Raw genomic sequence first — 9,799 nt, 5'->3', positions numbered from 1 at the left:
AGGCTGGTCTCGAACTCCTGACCTCAAGTGATCCACCAGGCTTGGCCTCCCAAAGTGTTGGGATTACAGGCGTGAGCCACCACACCTGGCCAATTTTCATTTTCTTTTTCTGTCAGGTATTGATTTCAAGATGGGAGCTGAGCACCGTGGCTGTAATCTCAGCCCTTTGGGAGGCCAAGGTGGGTGGATCGCTTGAGAACAGGAGTTCGAGAGCAGCCTGGGCAACACAGTGAGACCTCGTCTCTACGAAAAATATTTTAAAAATTAGCTGGGCGTGATGGTGCATGCCTGTGGTCCCAGCTACTCAGGAAACTGAGGTGGGAGGATCGCTTCAGCCCAGAAGATGGAGGCTGCAGTGAGACAGGATCATGCCACTACATTCCAGCCTGGGTGACAAAGTGAGACTCTGTCTCAAAAAATAAAAGGGGGGTAGGCAGGGACCAGCAGATCTAATATTGGATCTTAAGCAATTCACTAAAATTCACATTAAGCCTCCTGGGGAACTGAGCATGTCCCTAGACTTCCACCAAAGGATTTTCCCCTCATAATTCTACTGTAATATAACAAGATAAATTGCAGGGAGAAAGGTTTTGTGAGGAATCACAAAAAAAGGAATTGAGTAGCCGTAAATACGACTTTTGAACATTTTTAGGGCAGGGCGTGGTGGCTCATGCCTGTAATCCCAGTACTTTGGGAGGCTGAGGCGGGAGGATCACTTGAGCCCAGGAGCTCAAGGCCAGCCTGAGCAACATAGAGAGACCCTGTCTCTGAAAAAAAAAAAAGAAAGAAAGTTTTTAGGCACCCAGACATACCCTATTTAAGCCCTCTTACTCTACCAGGAGTCTCACCTCAACTTATTTGGAAAGAAATCAGCCCACTCCATTGCCATCAAATGCAGAGTCCCAGCTTCTCAGTCAGGAGTGAAACAAAGTTGAATCTGAGTATACACTGCAACCACAGGATCATGACTGAGAATTATTACTCAGTTTGCTACTCTTGGTGCTAGATAAAATAAATCCACTCATATTGGCAGGTACACTTCATTCTCTAGTCTATAACGTGTGCATTTCTCATGAGTTTCATGTAATAAGCATTCACCATATACACGCTGGGAAAAGCTGGGGAAAAGGTGAACAAAGGATAAAATATTAAGAGGCAAATTGAGTCATATCTCTGAGCTCAGTTTTAATGGGGGGATAACAATATTATATAGTTGTGGATTGAATGAGTTACTTCATATAAAAAAACAAGTGCTGTTTAAATAGAAACAAAACTGTGGATGTAAAAAATTATTTTCCTACCCTCAATGGGCTTAAAGTCAAGATGAAAGTTCCTAGGATATTTTCTTCCACCCACTTATTCTCATTCCTCACTCCACCTGTGACTTACTCAGCTTGCCTGGCCGCAGGTGTGAGCTCTTTGTACAGAACTGTTTTGGAGATGGACCCTGAAATACCAGCCCTTGAACATACTGTTATCTAATGCTGTCCACCCTAGGAATGCAATTTCTTTCTTCATTCAAGAAAGTCTTAAATAAAACCCCAGTAGGTCTACTGTATTTTCTAAGCTGTTAGCAACTAGAGGGAAAGTTGCTTCTTCACCTTGGTATCTCTTTATCTAGCAGAAGTAGCAATGGGCACTTGGAATTCTGAATAAATGAATATGCCAGCCTGTCAAATTCTGATTCTGGATTTTTCTGTTTCACTTTAAGACATCAATGACCTGAGGAAATAATTCACATGAAACAAACCCACAAGAAATAAACACAGAAACAAGACGAAAGTTTCTAAATGGAAATGTAGTTTGTGTGCCAAATATAAGAGGTATGTAGGTTGTGAGAAATGTTATACCAGCTTTATCGTATGGTCCTTTTTATTCTCCCCAGTAAAGTGCACCTATCAAGATGATAATGTGGTTAGGGTATTTTACAGCCAAAGTAGACAAATCCACTCTACCCCACAAAACACAGATCATCACATTGACAGATGAAAAACAAAAACAAACAGCACAAGCAAAATACAAATTATAATAATACTCTACCACTTCCTGCAACAGCCTGGAAAATGATCAGAATTTTGGTCTACGTGAGACTGTGTAGACTGTTTATTGTGACACCTAGGTTTCCAGTTCCTTTTAGTGGCTTACACTGATTCTTTGAAGCCTACAGGGCTGCTTTGTCTCAGCCACACCATATATAAGTGCACCTCAGGTGCACTGGTTCTCTACTAGGCTTTGCCCACCTTTACAATGGTTCCAACTCGACACTCCACCCAGGAAGCATTCTTTGCAATTGTGGGAGCACTCCAGACTCTTTCAGACTTATTATTCTCCCAGTTTACTTTGTAAGAATGATTTGGAAAACTTAGTGAGGACTGACTTACCACTGAAGACTGTGATCATCAATCAGGTTCCCATTGAGAGGACTCTATGACCTGCCATGGCTCCCATTCCACCCTTTATATGCATCTACCACGATGCCTATCTTATAATAGTGGCCTGTAAAACTCTTAATACTAAGATGTGTTATTACCTATTGTCACTGTTTCCTCAAACAATGGCTTAGAAAATGCTGACTTAAGATAACTGATTGATAAACTGGGCTAAGATATTAGACAAAAATTAAATAGAAAAAAAAAATCCAGGTTAAACAGTAAGGTGGGTGGCAGTGGGAGGGGGGCTCTAAGATCAGGATATGAAGGTGAAGGGAACACAAGATGAAAGTTGGAACTTGCCGGGCGCGGTGGCTCACGCCTGTAATCCCAGCACTTTGGGAGGCCGAGGCGGGCGGATCACGAGGTCAGGAGATCGAGACCATCCTGGCTAACACGGTGAAACCCCGTCTCTACTAAAAATACAAAAAATTAGCCGGGCGAGGTGGCGGGCGCCTGTAGTCCCAGCTACTCGGGAGGCTGAGGCAGGAGAATGGCGTGAACCCCGGGGGGCGGAGCCTGCAGTGAGCCGAGATCGCGCCACCGCACTCCAGCCTGGGCAACAGCGAGACTCCGTCTCAAAAAAAAGAAAAAAAAAAAAAAAAAAAGAAAGTTGGAACTTGTCCAATGACCCCCCCACCAACAAAAATAAAAAGGCATATAAAAATATTTTTATTTTCTATAAATACATCAGGAAGAAATGTATTTCTTCCCAACCCAGTCCACCCCATAACTGTCAATTTTTTCTACATAAAAAAGATGCTAATACCACTCTCACCTGTGACTGCTAAACAGAGAAAGATTGCCTGGACTAGGCATTATCCCCCTAGTTGGAAATAAAGGCCCTTTCTGGGGGCAGGAAGTGGGATTTTTAGGGGACCCTACAGACGTAGGCAGCCAAGAGTCAAACAAAACAAGCATATGCAATAGTCATAATCATACTAGTATGACAGTATGAATTAGGTGACTCAGCCAGGCACATACAGGAGTTCGGAGTGGGGATAGTGGAAGCCCACAAGACTCCACGTTTGGGCCATCAGTAGACACTTGGTCTGAGAAACACAGTAAAATGTCTGCCTGGGTAGTCACGATCATTCTAGTATGAGGTAGACAGGAAGCACTGCAGGGCCAGGAAATGGAAGGGGCCACCCAGGCCCTCAGGAGTCCCTGACAAGGGAAGGTCCCTCCATGCTCTCTGAGGGTGGCGGGGCTCCAAAGATCCTGGCCAGGAGCCCTTTGTTGGAGCGTGCCTTGTCCTGGGCAGTCACCAGGCGAGCCCGTTCACGCCCCCCTGGCCGTGCCGCTTTCCGGGCCCTCAGTTCCTGCTCAGTAGGACGCTGGGCAAATGTCCAGGAGCCATCCGGGCGAGCAGGGTCCCCATCGGCCGCAAGAAAGCGTTGTCCCCGTTCCACACTTTGAAGATAGAAGTCGGTCTCACGCTTGGCCTGAGCAACCTCCGCTCTCAAGCGCTGCCTGCGCACCTGGCGCTCAAAGGCAAGGTGCTCGCTGAGGTGGGACCAGGTGAAACGGTGCAAGTACTGTGGGCAGAAAAGAAAAAAAGATCAGGATAGTGCAGATTAGGGAGAAAGATGAGACAGGGGGACAAGGCCAATGAGAGGCCATGGGGATACTTGGGCCAGAGTTGGGAAGAAGAGAGGGTGAGAGGTGTGGCAGAAAAATCTATCTCCTCACCTTGAGGTTCCAAAGATCATAACGGAAGGGGCTGCGCCTGCGGGCACCCATAGGCGTGTTGTGTAGACTGGCCGCCACGCGCTTGGCTATGCGCTTGTCACGGAACTCCACCCATCCCTCGGTGTAGTCCTTGCTGTAGGACCGCTTTTTTCCTCCGGCAGCTGCTGCCGCCTTCTTCTTGCGTCTCACGAACCGGTCTGCGCGCCAAAGACAAAGACCCGTCCAGGACGCCTATGCAGCACTCACTCAAAAGCAACTCCCACTGCCCGCAACGTTCTTCACATCTGCCAGTGGGAGTCCCACCCGAAGAGTTTTTGCCCAGGAGGAAGAAAACTGTAAATCGCACCCTTTCCTCTAGCTAACTCAATTCTTTCCTTAATTCTCCACTCCTTAATCTGGCCAGCCCCGAACGCTACTTAAAACCGGGACAAGTCCTCAGCCTCAATGTAAAATTGAGGGTGGAAAGAAGAGGGGCGGTTGATCAAATAGTTTCTTGACCTAGGCAGCAATGCTAAAGGGTTATGTTCAGTTTTGTAGAAAAGCTGACGAGACTTTTACTCAGGTTGTATTCATGTAACAAACCAGTAAACAAGTCTGGAAAGAGAGGTGAGCAGAGCCGGGATAAGAACACAAATAGTAACAATCGGAGAACTAAAGAACCACCAGACACACTGCGCTACCCACTCTCCCCATATCCCCTCCGCCCACCCACCCCAGCATCCTCACAGACTGATTCACCAGCCAGGAGCCAAGCAACGCACTCCCCACCCCCAAAATCTAGCAACTCGTGCCTCAGCCTCGCGCAGCGAAGCAACAGGACATGCATGCTTACACCCCGCCAGCGAGCGACAACCTCCTCCTGTCACCGTCAGGGCCTGCATACTTACCCTCAGCCTGAAAGAAGACGCGTCCGACCTCGCCATAGGCGCTGAGAAGGTTGCGGACGTGCAGGGGCCGGAAGCGCGGCGGGATATGGCCCAGGTACACAATACCTGGCACTACCCGCTTCTTGCTACCACAGGCCGCGTCTTCGGATTCCTCCTGCTCCTCCTCCGCGTCTAGTGTCTGTTCTGTCCCTTTCAGCGGCTCTTGCTCCGTTGCGGCCTTCTCCGATTCCTCTGCCTCCATGTTGACTGACACGAGCAGCACGACGGCCGTAAAGTGCCTTGCCAACTGACGCAAAACGCGTGCGACGGCCTGAGACGAGGGGGCGGGTCCAAGGCGGTGATGACAAATGAAAGGAAATGATTGGGCAATATGGTCGGGTCCAGGGGAAGGCCGAGGGGAGAGGGAGGAAGTGGTGTGTCAGGTCGGAAGCCTGATTCAGAGCGCGGAAGCGGGATGGGAAACTTGGGTTAGGCTCAGATTCCCGGTCAGATCTCCAACTCAGGACAGGCAGAACCAGAAAAGGCAGATCCCCAAATATAACCTACCCTATAGAACGCCTTGTCGAGACGCTAAAAGGCGGGTTGATGCCGGCTTTTTAGGGAATTTTGCGGAACAATTTTAGAGAAGTTTCTATGTGTTCTAGCGATCAAAATAGCATTTTATTCAAGGGCCCCGGGTGCGATTCCAGCTGAGGAATGACTAACCTTTTAAAGTTTATAAATTTCATTTAAAAATTTTGAGTTTTGAAGTTTTAACTATTTCTGGAAATTTACCTCGGAATTTTGAATATTTTAAAATTTAATTTTGAAAAGTTTAATTTTGGAAATTAGATTTAATTTTTGAAAATTTAAGTTGTGAACTTTCAGTTTAATATTTTACATTTGATTTTGTGAATGTCTGAAAATTTAAATGTGTGACAATTATTTGAATAATTTGTTTGGCATCTATTACACGTGTGTATTGATATATTATCCATATGCATACTTATGTTGCAAATACTTGTTAGAGGCGCACAAGCCTCCAATTCTGGCGACCCCCTGGCGGCGCGCTTATTTCTGCTCTCCCTGGGTCTGTCCTCAGATTCCCCATTAGATCACAAACCACTTTTCCTTCTATGACCTACGCAACCGCAGAACGGACCGGGCCACGGCGGTCCTGCTACTACCAGGAGGCCTGCGGACCATCCCTAAGCCAAGCTCAGGGCAGTTTTCCCCGCGCGGGCTCGGGTCCTCAGTCTCTTATCGTCGCCCGAGGGCGCGACCAGCAGGGGGCGCCGTCCCCACCCTTGAGGCGTTTCAGTTCTTCCCATCCGCGCCAGCGACAAACTGACTGCAAAGGACAGTGCTGGGAACCGCGTAAAAATAATCCGGTTAGCTTTCTGGAAGCAGCCCGGGGCGAGTTTGACGACTATCAACATAAATCCGCCCTTGCTGCGGCCTGACAAAATTTCCCATCTCGCTCCAAGAGCGCAGAGTAGCCCAGAGAATGTAAGCAGGGAGTAAATGTGTCCACTATTAAAATCAGAAGATGACTGTTTTTGCCAGTCCCCGAGTATAATTTCTAAAGTAACAGGGCCCTGCACTCTTTCATGGAGTGTCTAAAAGTCTAATAATAGACTTCTCGAATTCAAACACGCCTGTTTCATTAACTTTATTGAAGAGAACTTTCTGTCAAGTGTCCACTGCTCCTTTTTTGAAGAGGAGCGGGGTACGATGAGAGCGATAAACTCCGTCTATTGCTATTTAATTATAAACACTGACATCTTCAAAACACAGTACAGTTAATGAAATGAGAACACGTGTTGGGGTGGCTTTAAAAGATCGGGAGCTAGGGGAGGGGCATGATGGATGCAAGAGTGTCGGTCAGTTGTGCCAGTGTGGTGGCTAATGGTAGTTCTTCATGCTATTTTCTCTACTTTGTATATATTTGAAATTATCATTAATAAAATGTTTATTCACACCAAGTATCAATATAACAGGGGGTGCTAAAGGACCGTGGAACAGCCAAAAAAAAAATATGAAGCCTTGGGGCAGCGTGTTCTTCCCGTTCCCCACATTCCTCATGATCCCTTCTCAACTTGGTGAAAATCGAGTCCCACTCGACTGTCCGTGAAGAAACCCTTGCTAGCAATTTTCAAGGTGGATTATTTTCCTTCTCTGAGCGTCTTACAAATTCACGAATAAGCAAGCTGTACATTGCGTTCTCCAAGTTTCCTTATTTCAGGCCCAGAAGAGACCCTTTTAAAAATGGAACTCCTCCGAGCCGGATTCGAACCAGCGACCTAAGGATGACCATCTTCAAACACCCTACAGTCCTCCGCTCTACCAGCTGAGCTATCGGAGGATACTACTACGCTTCTTTCGGATTCTTTATGATTTACCTATTGCTTTTGACTATCCTGTATTCTTGTTCATTTTGAAAATATAGGGAAACGTGAGGAAATTTTCGAGGATATTAGAAATGTTCCAAAATGTTCTAAAATGTTCTCATCTGAGTAGGGATACTAACTATACACGTATATGAACAATTCCCTTGAACATTTAAAATTTGTGAGTTTTACTGTAAAAATGTTTCACATAGGTCCAAAAAAAATAAAAAATAAAAAATAAACAAAACCACACCAATATTCCATGTCCTGCTCCCCTAGAATAGATAGGACCATTGCCCTTATTGCGCGTGTTGTCCAGCTGTCCTGTCCGCTTAGCACCTCCTCTCTTTATAGGAAGTGAATAATAAAGACAAAGTTATCTTAGACAACTGGGTTGAAGAGGGGGGGACCTACCGCCTTGAAGCAAAGTTACTGCCCAGTTCATTTTGAAAACATTGAGATTCTCCTTTCTGAAGGGCAAGGAAAATTACACAATTTGTATAATTTGTAATTTGTGTTCGAGACACAAAACAGAAGTGCGTTGTGTGTGTACATATGTTTAGGAATTGAGCGGCTCATATGATATTGCACAATTGTAATGGGACAAATAAATGAAACACAACACTTCTCTCTCCCCCTACAATTTAAAAAAGAAATATAACATTCTATTTACAGGTGTCAACCTAAATAACAAAGAGAAGCTTTCTGAAAGAAAATGATGTTTATTTGGGAATAGAGCATTGCAATGAAAATACGAGTGCCATAGGAAACTATGTATATTCAGGGAGGTAAAGGAAGACAAAGGTGTTTGTTTGTTTGTTTTTGAGTTGGAGTCTGGCTCTGTCGCCCAGTCTGGAGTGCAATGGCGCCATCTCGGCTCACTGCAACATCCGCCTTCCGGATTCAAGCAATTCTCCTGCCTCAGCCTCCCGAGTAGCTGGAATTACAGATGCCCGCCACCACGCCAGGCTAATTTTTGTATTTTTAGTAGAGACGGGGTTTCACCATGTTGGCCAGGCTGGTCTCGAATTCCTGACCTCAGAGATCGGCCCGCCTGACCTCATGATACAGAATATAAAGTGCTGGGATTACAGGCGTGAGCCACCGAGCTCAGCAACAAAGATTTTTAAGGGAAAAAATGAGAAGGATTATATAACTGTGTTGAAGTAATTATCGTCTGCTACAAAAATGGATAGCAAAGAGGAAGCTAGTCCGAGGTTGGACAGGTAGTTGTGGGGCAGATGTCCTTGTAGAAGTATTTTTTGTGTAAGATTGTGATGGCCTGTGCAAGGTTGTGGTTTTTGCAGTCTTTTGTGATAGTTTTTGTTATCAAGCATGGCCTTTTCCAGCTCTATTAATTAGCGTTTTTAGTTTGTTTTGTGTGTTTGTGTGTTTTAACAATAGTGACTCCATTTTGATTCTGACAGTTTTCACAAAGGTATGCTGTCATGCTTTGCTAATAAATACCTATCATGGTATTCAGCTTCCTGGTGCCTAAAACAGAAATGAACACCAATGGGAAAAACGGGAAGGCATCTGGAGAGACTTTTCTTTTTTATAAAATTATTAAAAGTATATGGAAATTACAAATTGTGAAATTTATGGAAAGGAGTGTTGGTGAATTTATTTATAAAAGATCATCACTTATTACAGTTAAAGTTCTCCATAATTGTAATCTTGACAAAAATACGGTTTTTTTCAAAAGATCCTCTCCAGCGTTTCCCATGAGAAATATCTGCAGCAACATAACTAATATTTAATTCAGTTATTCAATTCATTGCCATGAGAAACTAAGAATATATGCTGGTAAATTCCTTTCCAATAATGTAACCTAGTCGGGGAAAATACGGGAAGCCAGAGAAGAGAAATGAGCAGATTCTTATGAGATGTTCTCTGCCCATATGAAGTGTACTAACTGAGCCTTGGACACCAGATGTGAAAGCAGTTGACCAACCCTGCCATTTCACCACCAAACCCCAGGATCTCAGTTCACATGCTTTCTCGAATAAAAGCTTCACTAATTTTCACAGGGGGCAGCAAACGTACAGAAAAAAAATGCCCAGTATGTTTCTCATCAGTTACTGCTATGCTCAGGAGCTCCCAGAGCCTCCTGACTCTCAGTGACACGGTACTATAGGGTTTATTTTGATCAGGAAGAACTCCAATAGCTAATCTCATCAATTATTTTCTTTACCTATAAACTAATCTTAGCATAAGAATCCCACCTCAGGGCTGTTAAAGTTGGAATTTCATTTGTCTGAAATGCTCTTTCCCCTGATAATCCCCAAGATTTGCCTCCTGGGAATACAAGAACAAGTAATTAGTACCTTTCCGCACTAGATTTCTGTATCACTTTGTGGGAAGACTTCTTCTTCCTCTTCCTACAGAATCTGGTGTCAGAACGACCATTCTATTTATTCCC

General features: G+C 44.9%; 1 protein-coding gene and 1 non-coding gene across 2 annotated transcripts; both read right to left on the bottom strand.

Moving 5' to 3' along the window:
* Positions 1 to 1,854: 1,854 nt before the first annotated feature.
* Positions 1,855 to 7,587, bottom strand: ABT1 (activator of basal transcription 1). Its single transcript, XM_054490594.2, has 3 exons — positions 5,009 to 7,587; positions 4,122 to 4,318; positions 1,855 to 3,967 (listed from the first exon to the last, which is right to left on the bottom strand). Exons 1-3 carry the CDS (start codon positions 5,247 to 5,249, stop codon positions 3,587 to 3,589), a joined length of 819 nt encoding a protein of 272 aa, XP_054346569.1. The 5' UTR covers positions 5,250 to 7,587; the 3' UTR covers positions 1,855 to 3,586.
* TRNAY-GUA (transfer RNA tyrosine (anticodon GUA)) lies at positions 7,263 to 7,352 on the bottom strand. Its single transcript is given in 2 exon segments — positions 7,263 to 7,298; positions 7,316 to 7,352. It is a non-coding gene; the product is annotated as a tRNA-Tyr (tRNA).
* Positions 7,588 to 9,799: the final 2,212 nt, after the last annotated feature.

This window comes from Pongo pygmaeus, chromosome 5 (assembly GCF_028885625.2).
Source record: "Pongo pygmaeus isolate AG05252 chromosome 5, NHGRI_mPonPyg2-v2.0_pri, whole genome shotgun sequence".
NCBI classification, from domain to species: Eukaryota; Metazoa; Chordata; class Mammalia; order Primates; family Hominidae; genus Pongo; species Pongo pygmaeus.
Note: the sequence above shows the minus strand (reverse complement) of the source record. Positions and strands in the feature narration are given on the sequence as shown.

Coding starts and splice junctions, on each gene's coding strand:
- ABT1 (XM_054490594.2), bottom strand. CDS start 5,249: ATGGAGGCAGAGGAATCGGAGAAGGCCGCAACGGAGCAAGAGCCGCTG. Junction 4,319..5,008: donor CGTCTTCTTTCAGGCTGAGG/GTAAGTATGCAG, acceptor TTTGGCGCGCAG/ACCGGTTCGTGAGACGCAAG. Junction 3,968..4,121: donor ATGATCTTTGGAACCTCAAG/GTGAGGAGATAG, acceptor TTCTGCCCACAG/TACTTGCACCGTTTCACCTG.